The sequence below is a fragment of the Rhinolophus ferrumequinum genome, chromosome 8, assembly GCF_004115265.2.
Source record: "Rhinolophus ferrumequinum isolate MPI-CBG mRhiFer1 chromosome 8, mRhiFer1_v1.p, whole genome shotgun sequence".
Lineage (NCBI taxonomy): Eukaryota > Metazoa > Chordata > Mammalia > Chiroptera > Rhinolophidae > Rhinolophus > Rhinolophus ferrumequinum.
In genome coordinates, this window is record NC_046291.1 from 25,709,915 (window position 1) to 25,736,424 (window position 26,510).

A 26,510-nucleotide genomic window follows, 5' to 3' on the forward strand; every position below is an offset into this window, starting at 1 on the left:
AGGCTACGTCTTACGGCCTAATGATCTGGAGATGGAGGAAGTGACTGGACCTGGGGCTGGAAGCGGAGCTGGAGCCAGATCCTTGCACCTCGATTGCACCAAATAAAGGTGTTTGAACTGTATCTCAAAAGCAATAAGGAGTCATTAAATATTTTAAAGCAGGAGAGTATCCTTAATGGGTTTGCACCTTGTCCGCCATGGAGGAGAAGGACTGGAAATGACCACTGGCCTCCAGAAAAGCACGGAAGAGGCTTTTTACTACAACATGCTATTGTACCTGCCTCCTTCCCTTCTCAGCGAGTTTCTTAAAAGTGGGCTGCTCTTCTATCTCCAGGTTCTTCTTCCACTCAATCTGTCTCCTTTCTGAAATGGCCCTCACCAAGGTCACCAATGACTTTTGTAGAAGCTGCCCACTCTTTGTCTTATATTTGACCTCTTTGATGCAGTAACACAATTGACATCTCCCATCTGCCTTAAATCTGTTTTTTGTTGTTGTTTTTTGGTTTGTTTGTTTGTTGTTTTTTTTGCTTCTTTATTCACTCAGAAGAATATTTTTGAGCACTGACTGACCAAATGCTGGGAAGAGAGTGGTAAACAAACTTAACAAAGAATGCTGTATGTGTGGCAGGGTCAGGGCAGGGTTCTATAGGAACACTGTCAGTGGCAGGGGACTTTATTTAGTCAGGCAAGGGCTTCGTAGATGGAGCAATTTTTAAGCAAGGACCTGAAAGACAAGAAAGAGTTACCTAGCAGAGAGGAAATAAGAAGGAGAGCAATTTAGGTATGAGGAGTAGAAAGAGGTGTTGTAATGAGGAGAGCTAGCTTAATGATGATTGGGAGTATACAATAAGTAGAAAACTGAAATAGGTTAAGTAGGATTGGAGCAAAGAGTACAAGGAAGAGAGTAGCATAGGCTGAAGCCAGGGTTAAATAACACAGGTTCTTGTTAGCCGTGTTCAGTATTTTAGTCTTTATTCAAAGTACATGCTCACGTCACACTTTGCCTTTTCATGGCTACTAATGAATAGTTCATTGTTAGTAGTTCATGCTTCGTTAGTAGCATGGAAGCTTCATAGAGGAAGTGAGGTCTAACATAGTCCTGGAAGAGACTGAAGATTCAATAGTCTTTTTTCCTTTCCACATTTTATTGCTTAAAATTCTGGCCTCCTCTGAAATTTATTTTATTTTTATCAATATAATAAAAATCAAAAGTTTATGTAGTGGAAGTTTATACTATAGTAACTCTCTGTTATAAAATATAACTGTATGATTAATTCTGTAATTATATAGCAAATACTTGTGATTACATGATAATTTCTGTATGATGACAGAAAACATTGCTAATTTGAACTCTTTCAGGTAGAGCAGATTGCCCATTTTATGCTAAAGCAGAAGTTCTGGCAGATTATTTACAAAAGAATCTTCCTGATTTTCAGATATTTAAAATTACGCAACATCCTCATGTTTGGGAGGTAAGAAGCCTTTACTATTCGTTGAACTTACACATGAACAAAATTCTGTTCTAATTTGATTAATGTTAGCTAGTGTATCTGATAGGCTTCCAGTAATAAATGCTCATGTACTACTGATATTTTACTGCTAATAAATCCTCTCTTATCATTCTCAAAACATTATTTTTTCTCCTAATACCTAGTAGAATAAATGAGACCCTAATCAATAAGTAGAATAAATTTGGCTGATTTTCTCCCCCAAGAATCCAGGTAACTTATATTGCACATTTTAACTTTTTGTTCTCCTTCACATTGATTTCTAATGACATGTGGCGCTTATTTATTTGAAATACCCTTCTTTGGGACTGGCTTTTCCCAGAAACAGACTGAAACAGAGACTTGAGTGAAGGAAGTTTCCTTTACGGAGGGGGTGCTCTTGGGAACAACATCCTGGGTAGGAATGAGGGCAGCAGGATTGGGCAGTGGGAGAAGTTAAACGGCCATCCAGCTGCAACAGAAGGCCATCATACAGGGAACTCTGAAGCTGGGATGGCCCTTCAGAGATGTCCCAAATACAGGCAAGGGGGCTGGGTTTTGTACTCCCCCAGCTAACAGCTGCCCCAGAAAGGGATTTAACCTTAGGCAAGGGAATTGAAGGGAGACTCAGCACTGAGCCATCTGCAGCCCATACACCTGGTGGCCAAGGGAGGGAGTGCTGTGGATACACCTGGTGGCCAAGGGAGTGAGTGCCCTGGATCCACATGCTCTATGTAATAAGTTCACACCATCTGGGAACAGCTTTTCCAGGATTCTGGTTGGCGTCTCTCCCTAAGGAAACTTTACAAGAGAAATGTTAGTCAAATGAAATATACTTCACAGTTTCAGGGCCATAACTGACACACATCACCTTTCTTATCTACTCTCCATTATAGGTTCCCCTCACCGTCTGTTGGACAGGTGACTTAGGTGTGGTGACCTACACCTGTATTCCTTAAGGAGCCTGAACCCCAGTCTCCATTCCCTTTTCAGGACATGACTGCTGCACTTGTCCATTTGCTGTCAGAATTGAGCAAGGCAGTACCAAAGATGTCCGCGTGGATCAGCTAGATACAAATACTCTTTCCTGCCCACATTGGGTAATAGCTGCCCCCCCATGCCCCTGGTCATCAGGGCCAATTATCCCTTCCAGAATGGTAACTCCTTTCCTTGCCTTCTGGTCTCTTTGGCACGGGAGCTCAAAGTGACCAAGTGGCAGCCATAGCTTAAAGTTTAATGGGACTCTTCCTGATAGAAGCACGAACACCCTGGGATTTAGAGGCCACATTGTCTAGGGCCAGTGGGTTTGGGAAACACAAATTCCCCACATGGGTGACTGGAAGTGATGGTAAGCAGTGTCACTCTTAATTCTACCCTTTGGCCCCTGGATTCATGCATTCCACCTATGGGGCAAAACACTATAGTATTGACTTAAGGTATTTATTGCGTCCTGAAAGATGGTGCCCCATCCTTGCGAGGTATCAGTCTCCAAGCTCGTGCCTGCAACTTCAGTGGGCTGTTCTGTCCCTCTGCCAGGCTGTTAGGTGGTGTGATATATGATCAGGCCAGTGAATCCTTTGGTTAAGTGCCCAGTGCCACACATTTTTTTACTCTAAAGTGGGTCCATTGATTCGAAGTGATGTTATGCAGGATCCCATGTTGGTAGGTTAAACATTGTATAAGCTCTTAAACAGGGTGCTGGCCGAAGCCCTATGAGCAGGGACGATAACTCTTTGCCCAAAACATACATTGATGAATCAAGTTGATTATACTGGATCCCTTCCACACTGCCCTTTCCAGCGTGGAAGGGATCCAATATAATCAACTTGCTACCAAGAAGCAGCTTGGTGTCTTCAGGGGATATGCCATTATCCGGGAGAGCACTGGTCTCTGTTGTGAACACAGGACATTTAGCAGCAGCCATTGCTACATGACCTTTGGTGAGCAGTAGATTGTTCTGTAGGGCCATTGTGTAACCTCGTTCTTTCAAGAGTGCATTATGCCTTCAGCTGTCTATATTATCTTACTGCTGGGTTGTTTAGTGCTTCTTTCACAATAGATCATCTCTGATGGGAACTGTTCCCTGGCCTCTTTTGTTTCAAGATTCAATCATCCCAGTGGCCATCCCAGCTCTGTAGCAGCATGTCCTTTAGCAGCCCTGGCCTAGAATGGACAGCCACTTTTCTAAGCTTTTTCATCCCTTCTTCCGCTGTCTCCCATGGCTGTTCTGGCACTTCTGTTTCATTTCATGTGAGCCATTCCTTTCTCCAAGCTTCCGAGAGCCATCCTAGCAGCACGTTATGGATGTTACTGTCTTGTGAGCGGCATGTTACTGTCTTCTGAGTCGTGGACAATGAATGAACATTCATTCTGAGTCAAATACTCTTGAATTGCAGAACAGTGATTCATTCATATTGATAAATTCTCCCTGGTCAGATGTACGTTGCACTCTTGATTCGGCACCCTCAGGGGCCAATTCTACACGTATTCTCCCAGCTCTTGCCAGGACATCAACGTGCCCTGCTTGGTCATCTAGGTCTTTGGGGTAGATCCTTTCTTTCATAAGCTCAGCACTTTACTGGTTGGGCTACGTTGTGACTAGAGAGACAGTCGTGGGATCTTCACAGCACCACTGTTTTCTTTAAGGTGGAATAAAGGCAGAGAAATTTCAACATCGGCAGAGGAATTTGTCTCTGAGATTTTATTTGTAAGGTAGCCTCATTACACATGCTTCCAAAGATAAGAAGGCTATCATGTACTTTACCTGTAAGAATGTTGCTGTCTGTCTCTACTCACCTTTGCCATTGGAAGGCCTGGTCTACATAAACCAGATGATGATTTGAGCTTTTTCTAATACATACTATCAGAAATCCCCAGATAAGTTTTAGCTCATTAATTTAATCTGAACAATATAAACTATACTCACAGATTTGGAAAGCAATATCAAATTTTTATGGCCCTAAGACTGGAAATATCTCATATAGAAGAACAAGGGAAAAATCAGTTGAATTTTTCTGAAATCAGTTGAGTTGGAAGACGTGACTTCTTTTTAAACTAAACACTTGTACTCCATGTCTCCTCAGCAAAGAGAGCAACTTTCAGTACCTTCATTTCGTCATGAATTTTTAGAATATTCTTTCTTATTTAATTAATTTGTTATTTAATTCATCACTATTTTCTATATTTACATTTTATAGTTCAGATATCTAAATTTTATGTATACACAGTAGTAGTACAAAACAAGCTAGTATTTTAGAGTTTGAATTCTAAAGCATTGAATTCTGAGACAGATTTAAATGTGACTTCACTTATAATATCATTTGATAGGAGTGGCTGAAAGATTTGTGTGAAAAGAATAAATGGAGTCACGAAGATTCCCCCATCATTTGGAGAGAGCTGTTGGATCGTGGAGGAAAGGGTTTGCTTTTGGGAGGATATAATGAATTCCTGGAGCATGCCCAGGTATATAAATTAAGCTAATTTATCCGTTCAAAACATTATCATTCCTTCACATTATTTTATTTTTCAAATGTCTCACTTTCTATGGCATTCTCTCGGCTCTCTTTTAGTCCATTCTGGCTTTAACCAAGAACTTTCCATTATAGCCCTTGTCAGCTAGTTATCTTTGCTCTGGTGTTGACTTTTTCTTTTCCAATGTTTAGCTTTACTATGGTGTCACCTCTAGTATGACGACTGAGCTGATGAAAGTAATTGCTCAAGAGAACCTGGGTTCACATATAGAAAAAGAACTAGAGAAAGAAGCTCTGAAAAGTCTCATCGACCCTTTGCAGGTCTGGATCACCAGGTGGGACAGTCAAACCCCAAGATTCACGAGATTGCCTTTTTATATTGCGAAAGGAGGGTGGTGTGAGATTAACTTCATAATGGAAGAATATTTGAATGTCAAGTTTGAGATTTGTATGTATATATATACATATATCTATGCATATACCTGTATATATGTATCCCCCAATAGAGCCACGTATGAACTTTAGATCACATATAGATTTAATATGTGTATATATGTGTATGCATATATATACATGCATATTAAATCTAAGAGCAACTTGCTAGCAAAGATATTTACTTTGATAACTCTGTCTCCAGCTCTCGTCCCCTCATTTTGTGGCTCTCATGCCATCTCTTGCTCTCATTCTTGCGCTTATCTTGCTCTTTGCCTTGCCATCCTTCCTGCTGTCTCCGTTGCTTACTTTCCCCTCTTCCCACCCCCATCCCATCTCGCTGACTATGGCCCTCTCTCTCTTTCCCACTTGCTAGAGCTGTCTTCACTCTTCCTTATGCATTCTCTGTGTCCCTACCTCCCCACCCCCACCCCCACTGTTGCTCCTTTCTTTTTCTCCTCACTTTTGTTCTTCATTTTTCTCAGTCCTCGGCTCTTGTAGTCTTTGTCGTCACTTTTTCTCTGTCTCAGTACCGTCTCGCTCTTTGTCTGTCTTGCTGTTCATCTTGCTCTCTCTCCCTCCCCCTTTCCTTTCCTCACCCCTCAGTCTGTCTCTCATACTGCCCTTCTCACTACACGTGCATGTATCCTAATAGAGATGCTCATTTTAAAAATTATTATGAAATATTTCAAATACAGAAAAGAACTGAGAATGATGTAATGAACTGACATGAAACTAACACCCAGATTTCATAAATATTACATCTGCTTTAGGTATTTTAAAGGATTAAAATGGTGCAGGTACTGTTGAAACCCCCATTTTACCCCTCCCCAAACCCACTGTGGAAACCCAGAATGCCCAGATGCATTTCCAAACTCCCTTCAGGAGTCATTACGACTCTTAGCTGATAGCAAACAATACATAGAGTACACCAATACCTGCTGAGTGATGGGTACAGATACTGATACTGATACACATTGATTTAGGCTTCATAGTAAGGATTTGGAAAAGATTAGTCCTTTCCAAAAAACGTCATTATTTTGTGGATAAGGGTATAAAATAGAAAAGAGCTGTGGTTAAATGAAGCTTATTTATCTTCTTAGGAGAGAACATAAACATGTACTTAGAGTAGTGTGATGCAGTTCTTTGAAATTTTGCTCTCTGCGTATTCTAGTTTATTTGAAAAGCCTTATAAACAGGTACGTTTCTTATTTGGGGATTATTTTCAGAAAGCCAGAGCAAGGGGTTGGTAGTGAGAAGTTTTTGTTCTACTTTTGATTTTTAGCCTTAAAAATTAAGTGTTCTCATCAAAAAAAAAAAAAGTATGTGAGGTGATGAACCTGTTAATTAACTCGATGGGGAAATCCTTTCACAATATATACATGTATCAAATTGTACACTTTAAATATCTCACAATTTTGTCAATTATACCTCAATAAAGCTAAATTTTTAAAAAAGAAACAACAGCATGTGCAAAAGATGGGGAAAAAGTTGCAGCTGTGTATGCCTATTTAAAACATGAAATCACCCTATTAATGCACATACAGAAATGTCTATTAAAAATAAAGGCTTAAAAGGGGCCAAAGATGTAACCATTCATAATCGGGCTTTTCATTAGTGCGTCGACTCCTGCCTGCTACAACTTAATTCCCATACTGACCAGCGGCGAAGTGTTTGGAGTGCACACGGAAATTAGCATAACTCTATTTGACAACAAGCAGGCAGAAGAGCATCTCAAAATCCTTGCGAAGGAGACGTGGGACCTGGTGTCGCCCTTCCTCCGGAGCGTCTCGATCTGCACTAGAGTGGAGGAGGCCTTCCGCCAGGCCCACGTGATCATCATCCTGGACGACCCCACTGACCGGGAGGTGTACACGTTAGAAGACTGCCTCCGGAGCCGGGTCCCTCTGTGCAGGCTCTACGGATACCTGATCGAGAAAAACGCTCATGACTCCGTCCGAGTTCTTGTAGGAGGGAAAACTTTCGTCAATCTTAAAGCGGTGTTGCTTATGAGATATGCCCCAAACATCGCGCACAATATTATCGCTGTGGCGCTGGGGGTGGAAGGAGAAGCCAAAGCTGCCCTAGCCAGAAAACTGAAAACAACCCCTTCCTGTGAGTGAACTGTTTGTTTGTTTGTTTGTCTGTTTGTTTTTAAACAACATGATTTCAAAGCAGCTAGGAAGAACCTTTCAGGATATCGGGAATAGGAAGTGTGAAGCAGATACAAAGAACTTCTTGTGTGATTTGACTGCTGTGCAAACATTGGTTTTTTAAACTGGCTTCCATGACTGATTTTGTCCATCGCCATAAAAATTAAGAAGCACATATTTACTATCATAAGATTTACATTTTCAAGTAATAATTTGAAACCCAAGGCTCCATTTTTTTCCCAGATAACAGTCAACTAAGGTAATCAGTGCTTTTTAAAAATAATCAGGCTATGTTCAAGTGGCTGCACCCCACTTCCCACCTGGGGCAATCACTTAACCTTGCTGTGCTTAAGTTTCCTCATCTGTAAAATGAGGATGATAATATTGTCGACCTCCTAGAATTGATGCGAGGGCTCAGTGAGGTAATATTTCTAAAGTGCTTAGAATGCCTGGCACCTGGTAAACATTGGCAAGGATAGTAAACTTGTCACTGGGATGATGATACCTGATCAGTTTCTCCTCTTACGAATCTTTGAGCTGCTAGACATCAGCATCATATGAGAATGAGACTAGGTCAGAAAATGGGTTATAGTATTTAAAAGGGGAGCGCTATGTTTAAAAATACTTGTCATACATGACAATTCGTAGCTCGTTGTGCCCTCAGATGGAGCAGGCACAACAGAGTCCACTGAGAACGGGAGGTGCAAGGCCATCTGTCCGGCCTCATAGTTATCGGGAAGACAATGAACTGGGAGCCTAGAATGCTCTGAATGGGGCTACGAAGGACTTCATGAGCCCCTAACACGCGATAGCAAGGGCTGTATTACCCATTCCTTACAGGGAAGCCCTAGAACCATAACGCCCGGTATTCTGGCAATACAAGTCTTCATTCAGCGTCTTAGCCCCAGGTCAGTGCATACCTCTCAGCCAAACTGATTCTAAAACTATTCAGTAGGAGAGGAAAACATTTCCATATCATTGTATCTCCGCTGTCCACCTTATATGCATATGTGTAGACACTGATTTATCACACAAGGTCTATGATACTCTGATGAAAGTGTCAAGAAGACACAGAGCTACAAAATTTAAAACAAGGTGCAGGGTGGCTGGGGCTTCCAACCAGAAAGCTGCTCTCTTGTGGTTCTGCTGGTGCCATAAGTTCTAAGCCTTGCAGTACTCAAGCACAATAAGCATATAAGAAGCGGGGAAAAAAAGTAAAACGAAGAAAAATTGGGAAAAGAAAAGCCATTAGAGGAACAGTAGTCAAAGTAGAATTCTCAGTGGAGCAGCAAGGAGAGACTCAGCAACAGAGACAGACTTGAACGTAATGACATGAAATAGAAAAACCACCGTGTTTCCCCGAAAATAAGACCCAGCTGGACAATCAGCTCTAAGGCATCTTTTGGAGCAAAAGTTAATATAAGACCCGGTCTTATTTTACTATAATATAAGACCCGGTATAATATAACATAATAAATATAACATAACATAACATAATAATATAATACCAGGTCTTATATTAATTTTTGCTCCAAAAGACACATTACAGCTGATTTTCCAGCTAGGTCTTATTTTCGGGGAAACACGGCATCAAGGGGAATCATTCAGGGAGAATTACAGGTGCCAAGAGGGTAGCAAACCTTTTCAGGATATCCTGAGTTTGGTTCATACATAACTCGGTGTCTCAGACCATGTGCTTTAGCTTAACTGGGACTTTCTGTTGCAAGTGACGGAACGTCCCCTCAAAGTGACTGGAGATAGAGAACTCTCACATAACTGAAAAGCACAGGAGGTAGTTCTTACTTCAGACACAGCTGGATGCTGGAGTGAATGCTGATGTCAGGACCGGCTTGTGTTCTCCCTTGGCCTATCGCTCAGCTCTGCTTTCCTCAGCATTTGTTTGATTCACAAGCAGGCTCTCTAAGACGTGGCAAAATGGCCACTGGCATCCCCAGACTTATTTGTTTATAGCTTAGCTACCCCAGTTGAAATTGGGCTTTCTCTCTCGAGTCTTTGAAGTAGCAGGATAATACCTGATTGGCCAGGCCTGGACCACATGTCCATCTTTGACTCAATCACTGTGGCCAGGACTCTGGAATCTGGGTCTCATGCCTCCTGATAGACCTGTGGGGTGAGGGCAGCCCCCCCCCCAAATCATATTGACAGAACGTGGGGAACAATAGTTATTGAAAGAAAAACCAGGATGCTGTTAAAGAAAACAATGTAGGAAGAGATGCTGGAAGGAGACAACAGCAGATGTCCACTGTCCTTCTCTCTAGCGTAATTTAGGGCATTCGAGCTACAAAGGGCCTTAAAGCTGATAAGAAAAATGATACCCAGTGAGATTAAAAGGCTTCTTTAAACTTGAAGACAAATGCCTACCATACGCTTGTTTGGGGCTGGAGAATTATTTTCTCCATGTGGGATCCCATGAGCTCCAAACGAGCAATCCCTTTCCCTTCCCTCCTACATGAAGCTAATAGAAGGGCCCGAGTACACATCACTAGCTCTCTTGGGAGTTGGGTGATGGAGGGAGTACCTACTTCATGAGTCATTTTGATGAGAGAGAGAATCTTAGAGGAGATGGTAGACACTGATGATTGACTACCCAAGATCCATTCAACCCCTAGCCTGTCTCTTACCATAAAGGTTCAGAGACACTCATTGTTTCAGCTTCTCTTCCAGCTGGGGGTGGCTGACCGGTGTAGTCTACTTGAAGTCCTTTGGAAAAGATACTTAACTCCCTGAAAAGGAAAAAGAGAAAGCCTCTGTCCCATTCTTTCCCCTACTGCCTGCTTGTGAACACAACTGTGTGAGTGTGTGAAACTTGGAGCTGCTGCAGCCATTTTAGGACCGTGAGGGCAAGGCCAAGAGAATAACGTCTTTGAGCTGCTGATCAACCCCCAGTGTCACTGCCTACCTTGACCTTTTGTTATCTGAGAAAAGTCAATTCCTTCCATGTAAGCCAAGTCGGGAGGATATTCTGTTACTTGAAGCCAACAGCAATCTTAACCTCATACAGGAGAACAGGAAAAAAGTTAATCTTCACCACAGGAAGTGATGTGGCCTTGTAAGGAAATTGAGTCTTTAAGCAAATAAATAACTTAATAAATAAATCAATACAATCACTTTTCACTTTGGATACAATATTCCTAGGAAACTTATAATTATTGACTCACACTCAATACCAGCCTAGATTTCTCTCCAACCCCATCCTCTCGTTTTTCTTCAAAGTACCTGTCGCTTTGTATGTAGTTGTTTTCTCACTGTCATGCAGGGACTCTGGTCCTGCTCCCCACACAAGAATGCAGGACATGGCTAGGCCAAAAAGGAACACCCACGGAGCCATAGATAGGGGAGTCAGACCACTATATTCTCACCGGCAGCTAGGTTGGAGATACAGGAAGCAGGTACCACACGATGCGCAATCCACCATCTGCTTCTCTGCCAACCAACCAACCCCACTTGCTAGCTGCAATCTGCACTTGCTAGCTCAGCCACGGCAGTTATATCAGTGGCCAATGGCTAACTGGTTATAGCTGATGGCCAACTAGTTACAGCTGATGGCCATCTACTACCTGAGCCAGCACCTTTCCAGGTGAGGCCGAGAGCCTGGAAACTGCTCTCTGGGACTGTGTCCCCACACTCACCCATTCCTCCCTCCTCCCTCCCCGTCCCCCCCAGAATGTTGCAAGGATTTGGCCTGCTTGGCTTTCTTCTAAGCCTGCCACCTGAAAGTGCCTCACACCCAGAAGCTAATTCAATAACGATGTGTTGCTTAAGATGTTCTTCAGGACCGCCTTATTTCAGCACCTTCATCCTGCAGGAAACAGAACCCCCCCAGGAAGTTAAGTCATTTGCCCAAATTTCTACTCCAGTCAGAATCAAGGACTTTTTGTCAGAATCAAAGCAGAGAAAAAGTTATCTTAAGGCAAGCAGAGTAACGAATTTAGGACCAATGCCAGTGGTCTAATTTTCAGTAGCGATTTCTTCAGGGAGCATTTCAGTATTTCTTGACTTCAGTATATGCCCACACCGTTTGTAGGGCATTCGTGGGGATTGCCAAACCCTAGTGATTAAGGAGATGGTCCACATCATTGGCACAGTTTTAGGCCGCATAAACTTACATCTGTTTTATATTATTAGGATCTATCCTAAAGGACCAATCCGAAAACAAGCACATGAACAATAAATAAGCTGCAGGCAATTTTTTATAATGACGTTCATTATTATGTTAATTTTGTTTATTTTCTTCACAGGCATCAAAGATGTGATAATTTGGGGTAATATTAGTGGAAATAGCTACGTTGATCTGAGAAAAGCCAAGATTTACAGATATGAGAGTGCTATTTGGGGACCTCCTCACTTTTCACGCCCTGTTTTAAGCTTGATTTTTGATAGGTACTGTCTATTTTTAAGTGACGTGTACTAACAATGTTGAATAAATGTTTAATAGTTGTTACAATCTTTTAAATCATCTTAGAAATCTTTGTACAAAAATAACTTAGCATTGTTCACACTCATCTTTGTTTATGCTCTTTATGGAAGAAACAGAAAGAGTTCCATAGAATTTCAACTAGTCAGTCTCTACCCCCAACTTATTTGGTTTTGAAATTATGAATTTTTATAATTCAGATTACCCTTAAAGTGGATAATTCCATTAAAGTTATCTCTAAAGCAAGCGTATGTAAAGTGAATCTTATTTAACGTAAAGACACAGGTATGAGTATGTATTCAGGTTGAAATTGGTTAAAACTTTTCCAAGAACAAAGAATTAAGATGGGAGCAGGTCCAGGCCATGCTGGGTGTTCTGTCCCAGGAGAGGCAGAATCAAGAAGTGGTGAGGAGCGCAGGCTCTAGAACCAAGCCACCCGGGTTGGAATTCTCACATAGCCACTTATTAGCTGTGTGACTGTAGAGAAGTTACTTAACCTCTCTGTGCCTCAGTGTTTTCATCTGCAAAGTGGAAATGGTATGGTAGTATGTGTAGTATGTGCCTTATAGGGTCACTGGGAAGAGTAAATGGATTAATACTACAGTAAAGCACTTAGAATCGTGCCCGTCACAGTCAATGCTGTCAGGATAAGGCAGAGGAGAGAAAGGCGAAGGAGTGAGTGCCTTTGAAGCATCTTTCAAAACTTTGTAACTCTTTCCACTCCCTTTCCTTCCCTTCCTCAGACCTCAAGAACTTCATCCATCCATAGAAATCATATGTTTCTGGGTTCATCCTCTTGGAGCACGGTTCTCTACGTTTGCTGCCTGCTAGGTAGGGGTGGTGACCAGTGGAGCTGTATCGTGGTGGCTTAGCTGGGGCAGCCATTTAGCACTTGCTCTAGTCCAGCAGGACTATTCCCTGACTTTAAACTTTCAGATTATAAAACATAATTACTCCCCTAAGTTGTCAACGTGAATAATTCAGTGTTTTATGATATTATTTTATTTAAAATGAAGGATTCCACTGGTTCCAAGATAGCATCTACATAGAATAAATTCTTTGTAATAAAAGTAATTGTTCTTGCATCCTTTGACCACTTTTAGGTGTTCCGTATTTATACTATCATGTTTTTAGTTTGAAACGTTGGGATTCCTTTCTGTTCTATTTCATTACGTTTCAATCAACTTGTTATGGGATTGAAGAAGCTTGAAGAAAAGACAGAAGAAGTCACATTCCTCTTTTGTGGAGACGTTCACAAAATTCTTGGACTTAGATGCACTGACCCAGGGAACAGTCGTTTCCATTTCCATTCCTCCCTCCATTGTAAAATTGTTTCTTTCTCTCCTTATAGTGAGTGGGTAAACAAAGACTTTGTGGCAACTCTTAAACAGTTGACCACCACGGGAAAACAATTTGGAGGCATCTTAGCTGCACACAGTATCGCCACTACGTTGAAATACTGGTACCATGGCTCACCACCTGAGGAGATCGTGTCCTTAGGAGTACTGAGTGAAGGTAAACCTGGGTCTTTCTCGTCTCGTAATATTGAAAACCCTCCATGCATGACTTGTGTTCCTACTTCTGACTCCCCACCTGTGTGTCTCTTAACATGGCCGTAAGCTGCCTGTATTTTCACAATTTCATAGTGGTGTTCCTTGTATTCCTTCTGGATTAGTGGGACCATCCTCCCCATTCTTCTTATGGCTGTGGTGCAGCTCAAGGAAATCTCCCCAAATCAATTAGTCTCTGTCTCTCCTCTGCGCGCACAGAGCCTTGTGTTCTTCCATCAGAGAGCGTATTACCGCCTGCCTTTGTGGATGGTACGATTACTTGTGTGTGTTCCCTCCATTGCGTGTGTGTACCCTGAGGGCAGGGCTTTGCCTGGGTCTTCTCGCTGCTCCTTTGTGGGCAGGCACTCAGTGAATCTTGTTCCATTGAAATTAAGATGTATGAACATCTCCTTTGTGGGAATTCAAATCAGTATATTACCGTCGCAGTGAAATCGGCCTTTTAAACCTTGTCTTTCCTTGTAGGAAATTTAATTAATCTCTGTAGGAATTCGTCAATAAACAATGCAATGTTAGGAACGAGGAGCAAGTGATCATTATACCACAGTTAAACTGTACCGTATACGAAGGTAAACCTTCGTGTGTTGTTCACCAATAAAGCTGGTTCTTTAGAGAGAAAACCAATAGAAAGTGAACAGAGGACCAGGGACACCCCCTGAAGAAAGTGTTTTAGATCCTAGTTTCTTGACTATCTGCAATTTTTTGCCCTCGCGGCAACATTTTTGATGACTAGAATGGCAAGCGTAATTTTCTTATTTGATTGAGGCACAAAAGTGGGGGTGCAGTTTTATCTGAATGTTGCTCTGTTGGTAATAAGTACTGTCACTCGTTTTGATTCGGAGCACATCCAACCTGGGACCTGGGAGCTGTGAGGAAATCACTGACTTTCCTGCTCCCTCTCTTTCCCTTCCCAGTGCTCATCCCTTAGCTATGTGACCGCCATAGGAGGCTAGAGGAGTGGAAGGCCAGAACGGTCGTGGGCCCGAGGGGGATAAGGAAAATCCATGGGAAGCAGCCAAAGGGAACTCAGACAAGATAGAAAACAAAGACGGCATCAGCCCTCCAGGCAGTGGCAGGGAGTCTGAGCCCAGCACAAAGAGGGTAAAGAAGAAGGAACATTTCTCTCTTGACAGAGAAACACAGAAGGGGGGATTGTCAGAACTTGGAGAGCTGCTCAATCAATACTTCTAGAGTCAGTGTTTCATGCCTCCCTCCGGACGGGTTCCCAGAAACTTAGTTCCACCATTATCACTAAAAATCATGTACTACGAGTATGTCTGTTCTTTCCTACAATGCTCAATAGGTAGGGCTTACTGTTCTGAGTGCTTCTGTTTTGTTTTGCTCTGTGTTTGCTCATTGCAGGCCAGTTTGGTATACCTGAAGGAATTGTCTTTTCTATGCCTGTGAAATTTGAGAATGGAACTTGGGTGGTTCTTACAGATCTCGAAGATATTGAAATAAGTGAACAAATAATGACCAGAATGACAAATGATCTGATTCAGGTAATGTCAGACTAGATACAAGGCAACTGACTTTGATAATGACTTTATCTGATTCCCCTAAGCCAAGGCACACATTGGTTTTCTTTGGGTTCAATTAGAATCTGCTTCCTAAAAACAATAAGGAGCCAACACAAGTTGGAAGAAAGCAGACGAGTACTACTTATTTAGTTACATAATTTTTGGTATGTTAAAAATATTTGTTGGTTATTTTAAAGTCAAGAATCAAAAGTGCTTTTCTATTAAAGAATGATTAAGTTAGTAACTGTGGTCATTTAATTCTCTGATTATATAATTTTTCAACAGGAGAAACTTGTTGCGCTGGGAGACTTGATAAATTTTCAGCCATATCAATCAGGTAATCTTTTAGATGTGCTGTTTTATTGGGCCGCTATTAAAAGAGTATTAAAATATTTGTTAAAACTGAGTCACTATTTAATATCGATAACTATAATCCATATTTTATCACCTTTAAACTAAATTATTGACAAAATACACTGCCAAGTTCATTGTGTCCTTGGAAATGAAACACCTCCTAGGAATGGTAAAGAAATCACATGTTAGAAATACTATGACCTTATACATTTTGTGAATACATATGTATTAGTTTCTTAGGGCTGCCATAACAAGTGATGTCAAACTGGATGACTTAAAACAACAGAAATGTATTCCCTCATAGTCCTGGAGACTAGAACACCTAAACTGAAGTGTGGGCAGGGCCGTGGTCCCTGGGAAGGCTCTCGGGGAGAATCTGTCCTGTCTCTTCTAGCATCTGAGGCATTCCTGGCTTGTAGCTGTATCACTCCAGTCTCTGCCTCTGTCTTCACATGTCTGCCTGCCACGTGTGTGTGTGTCTATGTTTCCAAATCTCTCTTTGTTACTGCATTCTGGGTCCACCCTAATCCAGTATGACCCCATCTTCACTTGATTATATCTGTTAAAACTCTATTTCTAAATAAGATCCCATTCTCAAGTACCAGGGATTAGGACTTCAGCATAATCTCCTGGGGAACAGTTCAACCCCACAACACAACATTTCTTTAGGTAGCTTAAAAAAATAAATAAATTTCAATAAGCTTACTTTTCTTGTTGGCATTTTCTCTAATCATCAACTCATAAGGAAATGCTATCATCTTTCTTTCTTTTGCCTTAAGGAAAATCTTACCTTAAATATGGAAATAGAAACATAGAAATAAATACGTTCATTTAGGCAAAGAGCTTTAATCAAATGCTTTTGGAGAGGACAGCATTCCTTCCTTTTATTAATATTTATGGATTACCAACTATAAGCCAGTGCTAGGAGCTAGAAATATGGGGTGAATAAGACCTGTTCTTGCCCGTTTGGAAGTCCATCAAGGGATCATAAATTATACAAGTGACTGCAGTGGTGGTGACTCTTAGAGATGAGAAGTACAAGGTACTGCGCTGTGCAAACTTATGCCTGAGGATTAAAGAGAAGAACCTGAGGCAGGAAAACCTCTATCGATTGGTTTGAAAAACTGAAAATAGCTTGTGTGGCCGCAGCCTAAAGAGGTGAAGCTGAGAGACAAAGCCATGAAGAGTATATGTGCAAGTTACAGAAGGCTTCTGGATGGAGAGTGACCTGATCAGGTTTGCAATTAGTTTGGGAAACAGGTTGGAACAAGGCTAGACTGCTGGCAGAAAAACAGGTAGCAGGAGGGTAGTCCGGTGACACAAGAAATAGGTGATTGCAGGCAAGGCTTGAGGCAGTAGAATTTTGAGATATTTAGGAGGTGGAATTATCCAGACTTGCTGATGGAATGGCTCTGGGATTAACAGAGGACTGAGGCTTCTTCTGGTTGCGCAATGGAGTGGATTTACTGATAAGGGGAAAGTAGTCATAGAACATTAGTTGAGAAAGAGATGGAAAGAGAATGTGTGTGTGTTGGGTGGTAGAGGCAGGGCACAGTGCCAGAGGAGAATGAGTTTAGTTTCTTGCATTTTGATTCTGAAATACCTATGGGATATCTAAAATGCAAACATCAGATAGAGAACTGCATACTTTCTGGAGCTCAGAAAGATCTGGACTGCAGCTGTCAAACTGGGAATGGTTGCCTCATAAACAGATAAGCCATGAGCGTGCTGGATATCGTCTAGAGAGAATACGAGGAGAAGGCCAGGAGGAACTTTGCCTTCAACGGTTCAGTAGAACAGGCATGGCTGACAGAGGACTGTGAGAAAGGGACGATCAGAGAGACAGCACAAGCCCCTGAAATCTGATGTCGTGGAAGACCTAACGATAGAGAGTATTCCAGGAATGAAGGCTGGTCCACAGTGTCGGGTGCTGCCGAGGAAACAAATAAAATGAAAAGTCCCTGACGGGTGTATGACATAGAGGTCATTTGTGACTTTGATGAGAACAATTCTGTGGAATGGGGAGGGCAGAAATGGGAGCAGAGTGGGAGGGGAGGCCCCTAGCCTCAGCAGCCACAGCCTCGCTGCAGAGCTGGTGTGTTTAATGCTGTGGGCTGGAGGGATGATGTTCTGCGTGTTGTGCCGTGAGAGCACCGGGAATCCCCCAGCAGGAATTTTGATATGGGCTTTCTGGGAAGTAACATCTACACCTAGTGCTGCGAGGACAGAGGGCATTCGCTAAGCCATATGAGAGGGTTGTTCCATCTAGAAGGGAGCAACGCATACGAAGGCAAAAAAGTACCAAAGAACTTTTAGAGAATTGCCAGTTCATTTTATCGGGAAACTAAAGTTTGAGGTGAGAAAGGTCAGGAGGCAGATGGGTACTTCCCTTGTTAAAACAAATGCAGGCTTTAAGGCAGGGGAGGGATAGAAGCAGATTTTAATTTTACAATGGCCGCTCTGTTTATACGGGAAGAATGGATTGGAGAGGAAATACCAGAAATAGTAATACGACCAGTTCTTTTGCAGGTAGAGAAATGATGAGGGCCTTAATCAAGAAGCGGCCATGCAGATGTAGAGAAGGGGCTAGATTGTGACAGAACTTGACCAATCTGAGCTAGAGGATAAATGAGAGCTTCAGGGAGTCAAGAACGCCCCGATGTTTTTGGCATCTGGACATACTCGTATGGTGGTGTCATTACCTGAGACAGCTTCCCCAGCAGTCAGCCACAGATGGGTTGGGTGTGGGGGGCTCTTGATCTCCTGGGCCCCAGGGGCTGACTCTGGGGCAGCCGGAATTCCCCGGCTGGTTGCCTCAATTGTCCTTGTCATTTGCTGTGTGTACTAAGTCATGAAAACGATTAGGAAACTGTGGTTTAAGGGATATAGGAGAAGGAGCAGATTTTCGAGAGGATTCTAAGTGAAAATGTCTGGTGTGCTATGGACACATGTCTCTGGAGGCCAAGTGAGCACTGGTAGTGATTAGAAAAAGCTGATAACCATGATGACCTTCTGGGGAAGGACCTGAGTGGATGAGGAAGGAAGACTTCTTCGCTGCATGGTGTCTCAGCCTTTTGAATTTTGTTCCACATGCATGTTTCACACATCCAAAAATATAAATCGGTGGACAGATAGATGTCGATGGATGGCTGGATATTAACGTTTAACTCCCACTGGGGAGGGACAGGGTGAAGATGGAGGGCAATGAGGAGAAAGATCCTAAAGACAGTAGTAGAAAACAAGCTCTAGACCATGGGATACACTTCAAACAGAAAGTGTCTTGCTACTGAGGTCCAAGAGAAGGGAAGAGGTGATGGGTGTGGATGCAGAGAAGAATGTAGGGTGGGGAGACTCAGAACAAAATTGGCAGCAAGGCCGGTCCCCAAGACTAGGGTCATAAAGAAAGAGGTGAAGTTTTGAAATAACTGTTAAAAGAAAAGGAAAGAAGGACAATGGAAATGACAATTTTTTCCCCCCCAGAACTGAGGGCTCAGTGAAAGTTAGAAACTAAACTTGTAGTGACTCCAGTGTGCTTTTGTGTGATTCCCTGCCTGGAACCAGGAGTGGAAACTTAGGTGCATGATTTATTGGAATGTACTGCCACCCCTGCTAGTAGAATAAATGCAGTTAGAATAAAAATAACATTACACTGTATTCCTACAAAATTCTGGGTATTTCCATTATGACTTTATTTGGAATATCAAATTACTTCCCCAAAGTTTTTATTTTTCTTACATTGTTTTCTCCTATTTCTCTTGTTTTACTGGCATCCTAAATGGGTGCTAAAGTGATTTGGTCATTGGCATTGAATATGGAAATGGAAAATGAGTACAGTTTTGCTATTTGACATAGCATTTGGGAAGGAAGGGGGTGAGGCAAAGAAGTTGAGGATAATTGCAAGAAAGCTGATGAGGCGATGCACTGACTATAGGGGTCTAGATTGGATATAGAAGGAAGCGATAAATAGAAATAAAATAAAAAGCTGCAGGCAGGGGTAATATTGAAAATATTCAACAACCACTATGGTATAAAGCTCAACCAATTAAAACAGTTGCTACCTCTCAGAATGGATTAAACATAAAAAGAACCTGGCAGGGGACAGGACTGCCCTTGGTCCAGACCAGAGAACGTTTAGGGAGGTCAAAGTACGGGAAGTGGAAGGAAGGGCGGAGAGACCACAAGGGAAAGAAGTTGAGGGCCAAGGGCGGGCTTTGGGAATTCAGACTCAGTTCTGGTTGGTGCGCAAGTCACCAGGAGTGGGCCAAACCACAGCCCGGAGGCAGGGCATAGGCGGAGGGTGCAGGCGCAGAATTCGGATGAGCAGCTGGTTTTAAGGCAAACTCTTCTTCTCAGAATTGAGAGGCCCTGCCTGTGGTTTCCCGCACTTGGCATACTAGAGCTCCAAACTCCTTTCAGGATAATGGGCTATAAAGCAGTCGTTCTACATTTGACTCCATTGACTGATAGTCCTAAATTTCCCACGACACTTGCGTTACAGAGGGTTTTCTGAAAGAAAATTACCCGATTTTATGCCGTGTTTTTATTAACAAAGGTCAAAGCATATATAGAGTTGATTGATCTTCACTCTTTCACCACTGGACCTTGTCCAAAACACCGGTGCTTCCAGAGATTCCATGATCAGAGCATTGAAAATAATCAGAATTTGCAGAGTACAGACATCTCTGCTTATTAGCATATCACTGAGATGATTTATGGATGAGGATTGTTTAATCTTTTCAATGAAGTTTAATACTTCATTTTCTGACTTTTAGAAAACGGCTCAGCCGAAACGGATGAAAAGACCACCTTACCCACCACAGATGACAACCAGGAAAATCAAACAGTCTCAGATGGTAGGTATATCGATTGAAGAAAAGAAATGCCCTTTATATCCAAGGCTTAACACTAAATGTCAAAAAATTTTCACTAAATTTCAAAGGAATTCGATCACCTATTAGCCATAAAACAGAAGTTGAGTCCTTCATCACCCTCATCCTATACTCAAAAAGAAGATCATATTTAAAACCTAATAAAACCTTTGAAGGCAATTACCAGCTAGTCATTAAGCACCTTCTGCATGCTGGTCACTGTGAGAGACCCTGGGGGACACATGTAGGGAGTTGTGGCCACACAAACATGTCTAGGGGAAAGGAGCCATGAAAATATGAAAAGGTAGTGCCAAGATATGCAACAGCTTAAAAAACAATGAACTAGGGCAAAATGGGTCAAAAGGAAAGAAAGTACATAATTAATAATCTAGATACTTACAAGGAAAGATCCTTGTATTGTATGAAGGAGAAAATTTAATAGTGTCTTGAAATCTAGTTGTGACCTAAGATGGCTAAAGATCATCGAATGGGCATTTATTCAGAAACTGCTAGTTTAGGCACAAAAGATGAAAACATTCTAGGGATCTACTGTACAACAATATGCATATAGTTAAAATACTATACTGTACAACAAAAAATTGTTGCAGCAGGTAAACTTCATGTTAATATGTTTTTACCATAATTTTTTTTAAAAGAATCTGTTCTAGGTGCTAGGCACATAAACATACATCAAACATCATTCTTGCCCTCAAAGTGCTCACCGTCTAGCATGGGAAATATTAGGTTGGTGCAAAATTAATTGTGGTGTTTGCAGTTATTTTTAACCTTTTAAATTGCAATTACTTTTGCATCAACCTAACAGCAAAGCAAATCAATAACTACCTTATTGAGAGGTAAGTGTTATGATAGAGAGAGGCCCAGGGTGCAATGGGACCACCCAGGGGAACTCCCGACATAGACTAGGAGTATTAGGAAAAGTTTCCACAAAGAGATGAAATGGGAACTTAGTCCAGAAGAATGAGTAGGAATTACTGATGTAATTTACTGAAAGGAGACGTGCAAGTGGAAGATTGGGTAGGAAAGAGGCTGTGAAAGGTATCCTACCAGAAGGAAAAACATGGGCAAAGGAGGCATTTCAGGTGATCAAGGCATGACCAGAGGTATGAACCTGAGGCAGTATAAAATTATATTCAGAAGACAACGAGTCGGGTAGCTGGGCAAGAGCAGAGGATCCAAAATGGATGAGTAAAGCTGGAAAAGGTAGGTAGGGGGCATCTGTGTTTTGGCTGAAAGGTTGGTTGGGAGCCCAGCAGTATGGCCGTGTGGGTGGCAAGACAAAGCATAAAATAGATCGGATCAGGTTTAGAGGACTAACCTGCTTCATTGGCTCTCTAGAGGATGAGCAAGCAGCCCAAATCACTGTCCAGAAGAGCGTGGTGAAGTCAGTCCCAGTCAGAAGCGATAGCTTAAGAGGCCCAGTCAGATACACATTATCCCTAGGTATGTGGGTGGCAGCAGTACTATGCCAGGTGGCCCAGGTGGTACCCCTGGTGGTGTTATACTCAGATACTGGTGCAATTCTCAAGGAAAGGACTGAGGGCATAAAGCTCTTGTGAGAGATCTGGGAACACTATAAGCTCCAGCATGAAGCAGGTGACTGGCAGCTTTGCAGGACAGAGGAAGAGAAGCCAAATTGTAGTAGCGTATGCATTCCTGAGTCTGCATTGGAACAATTTAAGTTGTTAATTGAAAATTTAGGTTCTTAGGCCCTCTACTGAGTTACAGTCTCATACAGCCTAAAGAAATTTAGTGGTGATAAAAGTAGAAAAAAATGGGATTGATTTCAGGTTGTTTGGGGGGCTATTTGTTGAATAAGCATTAGAATCAAATATAACATACTTTCCACATTGTGGGTTAGGTTGTTTGTGAAAAAATTTAGTGGGTCATAAAATCAATTTCATAACTAGCATTTTTCTTTGACCTAGAATAAAATTGATAATAAAAAGGAAAGTAAGGAGACCAGAATATTTTTTTCAATGAACTAGAATAGAAAGAAAAAAAATAGAAAAGATAAGGAAATGGTAAGAATAGTTTGGAAAGGGGTAAATACTGTTTCGTGTAACTCTTTGTTTCATTATATGCACAGAAGTTCATGTACTGGGCTACCATGTGAAATGCATTTTTTACTGTGGGTCACGGTCAACAAAGTTTGAAAACACCAACTTAGAATATGTCACAGGTTGTTATTTAAACCCAACATGTTTCGTCTAGTTTTGGCTTCAGAACATAAAGGTAGCACGTATTCTGATCTAATCCAAGAGAAAGAAAAAAGATCTAGTTATGCCAGTTGGTAAGTCAATCAAGTTACAGTCTCTGCTAAGAGTCATGACTCATGCTGTCCCGTCTCAACCCAGCAACTGAAGTAATTTTGAAGTAACTCTGTGTCTTTTCTTATACTTCATAAACATTGTGAAGGAGGGATAAAAATGTCCACAATTTTTTTTTTTTTTTAATACCAAGACTGCTTCTGCGTCATACGTAAACTTAAACTCTCCCCCAATAGTCTAATCTCAGCTTTGGCCCCTTGTCTTCACCCTTCCCACCTTTCCCTTTCTTCTCCATTCCCTCATTACAAGGCCCCAAATAGCTGACGTGGCAAGTCAGGATCTTCCTCAGGAGGGGGGTGAGAGGAAGAGACTAAGAAGCCTGAGTTAGAATTCTCTTTAACGGAGGGAATCTAGGAATTTCTCTCTCTGTCTCTGTCTCTCTCTCTATATATATAGTTTTTATATATTTTTTACACATTTATATATATTTTACACATACATACATATACATACACACACACATATATATGTATGTGTAAAATATAAATATTTTGTTACTTGTTAGTATTTATGTGGTTAATATCATAGAAGCTTATATATTTGCTAAATCTGCCTGTAAAATCATATATCCAAAAAAATAGTAATAACCTAAACTGTTTCCATTTTCACTACTTCTGTACCTGAAATGGGAGGGAGCTGACAAGCACTGAGAAATTGCCTAGTGATCCGAGTGATCCTTATGGGGACCAAGACTCCATAGGGAGGATGGTAGAAAGATGCTGGACATCTGCTTGCACATGTTGCCCGTGGGGCCGTGGATAAGCCACTGTCATGGGTTGAGACTCCATGAAAAAGTGACCTGGCATCTTGCCACTCCCAAAGAAAGCGAGGCATTCAGAGAAATTTGGAGTGGAAACAAGATAGGAGAAAATGAGAATAACTGCAAAACTAAGTGTGCTTTAAATACTAAAGACTCTGTTCTTTTAATTCTCTATTTACTGCAGTGGATTTTTCAGATCTGATTCCTCAAGCCAACTCTGAAAAGCCAGTCAGTCAAGAACCCGTAAATGATAGGTGGTACATAAAACGTTAACTAGTCTTTTCTTACTTTGTAAATGAAACTGGGTAGACGAGATCCTGTCCCTGTGATACAGTGCTTTTCAAACCCTCCGCCCTCCCACATCCGTAGGGATCAGCCTTGCTTGCTGATTCTCCTAGAACCTAATTCTATTTTTATAACCAGGTCTATGACAGTGACAACCAAATCCTTCCCTCAGAATGAATAAGAAATGCACACAGATACATCTGTGAGTCCAGATTTTCAAAATATATAATTGAGCTGTCCCAATATTTTATGAAAACAGGCTGATGTAGCTTTCTTTGTCATGGACCAATCAGGATATTGGCTCATGCCTCCACATTTTTATTTAAATGTTCATTCACATGAATAAATCCACTGCATCTTCCATTCTGAAAATGAACAGTATGACAGGCTTTGGAGTGGGGCTAACCGTAGGGAATTAGAATTGATGCATACAGGAGAAGCAGGACCAAGAGAGGAAATGGAACTGACAATATACCTGCAAACAAACTCAGAATGAGAAGCAAAGAAGCCAAGAGAGCCTGCACAGAGAAACAGTAGAAGGTCTAATGATGATCTTGTGTTTCGATTTCCCTCACAAGGTCCCCTTCACACACACACACCCTAAGCTATTGAATCAGATTGAATACAGGAATCTGGTAAACAGAAAGAAAGGGGAGCAAGAAAAAAGATAATAAAAACAAAGTCTACTAATGTGCTTTTTAAATTATTACATCTTTTCATTTTTCTTCCTTTTACAGGCTCTGAAGGCAAAACTGTGGAACACTAGCAGATCAAATTAGACCAACTATAAAATTATTTGGTATTACAATAAATATAAAAAATCCATACATGTCTGTACTTAGGGAAGAATAATTTGAAAGATTTACTTCAGTCTTAGATAATATTATGCTAGACAAATTACAGTGACTGCACAGACACACAAACATCAGAGTTCAACTATTTTGTGTAACCACTCATGGATGTTTATTATTGCATTTTCTCATAAATGGTTTGGTGTCACTTAATAATTTTTCAACTAAAATAAAATAGATTTGTCAGTCATGGCATCCTTGCTCATACATCCTTCAGAGAGAACCTGCTTCCTCCGAGAGACAGTACCTAAGCCATGGGCCGAGGTGGCCAGGTTTGCTCAGATTTCCTTACCACGTTGGACTCAACTGATTGGGCCAAAAGAAACACACCTCACTCAAGAAAAGCCGATCAGATAGTCTTTTGATCTCTCATAAAAAAATTGAACTGAAAAAAATGGACGAGTAAGTTGGTGTCTGAGTGATGGTAATGGTAGTGAACTAGAGAAGGCCACAAAGTTCTGCCTGTGAGGTCTTAAGAGCTGGTCAGGTTCACCACCTTCAGAAGACCTACATGTGCATTGTCTTTGCTTGGATTTGCTTGACATAGTTACCTTAACAATAAATCACACTTTGGCTTAGATTGAATAACTTTCTGTTTCTTGACATCAGATGTGGTCTGTTTGTTGAAAGAAAAGCATAATATTTTTACCATATAATTGCATGGTTTAAGTAAAATTACAGTCTTTTTATTAAAGCAGTAGTAGTCAAACCAATATGCTCATGTAGTTTCAAGCTAATAGGACTCTTTTCAAAAACCAATTAGGAACTTTTGAGAGCCCAGGAGTCATGTTAAAAACTGCTGATATCTGTGCTTTCTCTGTAGTTTTAAAATAGCTTTTAAAGTATAACTTACTTTCTGAAAATTCAGTGAAATTTTTGATGCTGCTACCTTTTCCACCATCATGATTCAAAACCATGATTAACTTTTGCTTGTTTCCAAAGTCAGCACCTCATTTGGTGTTATTGTGCAGAGACCTTAACGTCTGTCTGTGTTAAGGACTTTGAGTAAGGTTTTGTGCCTTAATCCTACTATTTCCCCACCTCTCCTTGTGAGGACCTCAATCAAAGGAATGTGAGTACAAAGAACAATAACTGGATGGGAAGACACCTGATGCTCTATATATAGCTGAGCATGTGGCAGTTGCCTGTCCACCTGCAGGGCTTCTTCATGGTAAAACTGAGCAAGATTGAAAGATGTAACTCAAACCAAGAAACCTAAGCAGAGCTTCCTGTTCCATTCCCCCTGAATCAGTTATGCCAACCACTTATCAGCAGGAACCAGGTGGAAAAGCTGGAACAGAAAAAACAACCATGAACACACATCACCTTTCAAGACAGTGGTCGTGCCCCTTAGTGAAACTCTTCCCAGTGGATGTCTAGTCCTGGCCAGTCAGATAATCAACTGCTTCTCCAATAGGTGGAGATCTAGGAAGGGGCTAGAGAGAAACGTGGCAGAGTTTCTCCTTTTTAGGGACACTGTAGGAAACACTGAGCCCCATCCCCAGCGGGCTGTACTTTCCAACATGAATATGAACTATCAGATATTTGAACCACGGTAGGATGACCAGGGTGTTCTAGGAGAGTAGAGCAAATTGATTTTCATCCCTATATCTACTACACACATTTGTCCCAGCTTAATATAAGATATGGAATTACACCAGGAAGAAAGTACAGTTGTCCCCCCTTATCTACGTTTTCCTTTTCTTTCATTTCAGTTCCCTGTGGTCAACTGTGGTATGAAACTATTAAATGGAAAGTTCCAGAAATTCATAAGCTTTAAATTGTGCACTGTTCTGAGCAGTGTGATGAAATCTGGAACCATCCCACTCCATCTCTCCAGGGACGCAAATCATCCCATTATGTAGTGTCTCCTCGCTGTTTGCCCATTAATCACTTAGTAGCTATCTTGGTTATCAGATCAACTGTCGTGGTATCACTGTGCTTGTGTTCAAATCACTTTTATTTTACTTAATAATGGC

At 41.4% G+C, this 26,510-nt stretch overlaps 1 protein-coding gene across 2 annotated transcripts; it reads left to right on the forward strand.

Moving 5' to 3' along the window:
* The first annotated feature begins 1,361 nt into the window (after positions 1-1,361).
* Positions 1,362-24,975, forward strand: MDH1B (malate dehydrogenase 1B). 2 transcript variants are annotated; one of them, XM_033112613.1, is made up of 10 exons: positions 1,366-1,472; positions 4,815-4,949; positions 5,150-5,292; positions 7,008-7,504; positions 11,802-11,943; positions 13,329-13,492; positions 14,908-15,047; positions 15,351-15,402; positions 20,192-20,272; positions 24,418-24,975. In XM_033112613.1, exons 3-10 carry the CDS (start codon positions 5,174-5,176, stop codon positions 24,444-24,446), a joined length of 1,224 nt encoding a protein of 407 aa, XP_032968504.1. In that variant the 5' UTR covers positions 1,366-1,472; positions 4,815-4,949; positions 5,150-5,173; the 3' UTR covers positions 24,447-24,975. The 2 variants fall into 2 exon arrangements, with proteins under 2 accessions (XP_032968505.1, XP_032968504.1); XM_033112614.1 differs by lacking the exon at positions 5,150-5,292 and having other exon boundaries at positions 1,362-1,472.
* The last annotated feature ends 1,535 nt before the right edge of the window (positions 24,976-26,510 follow it).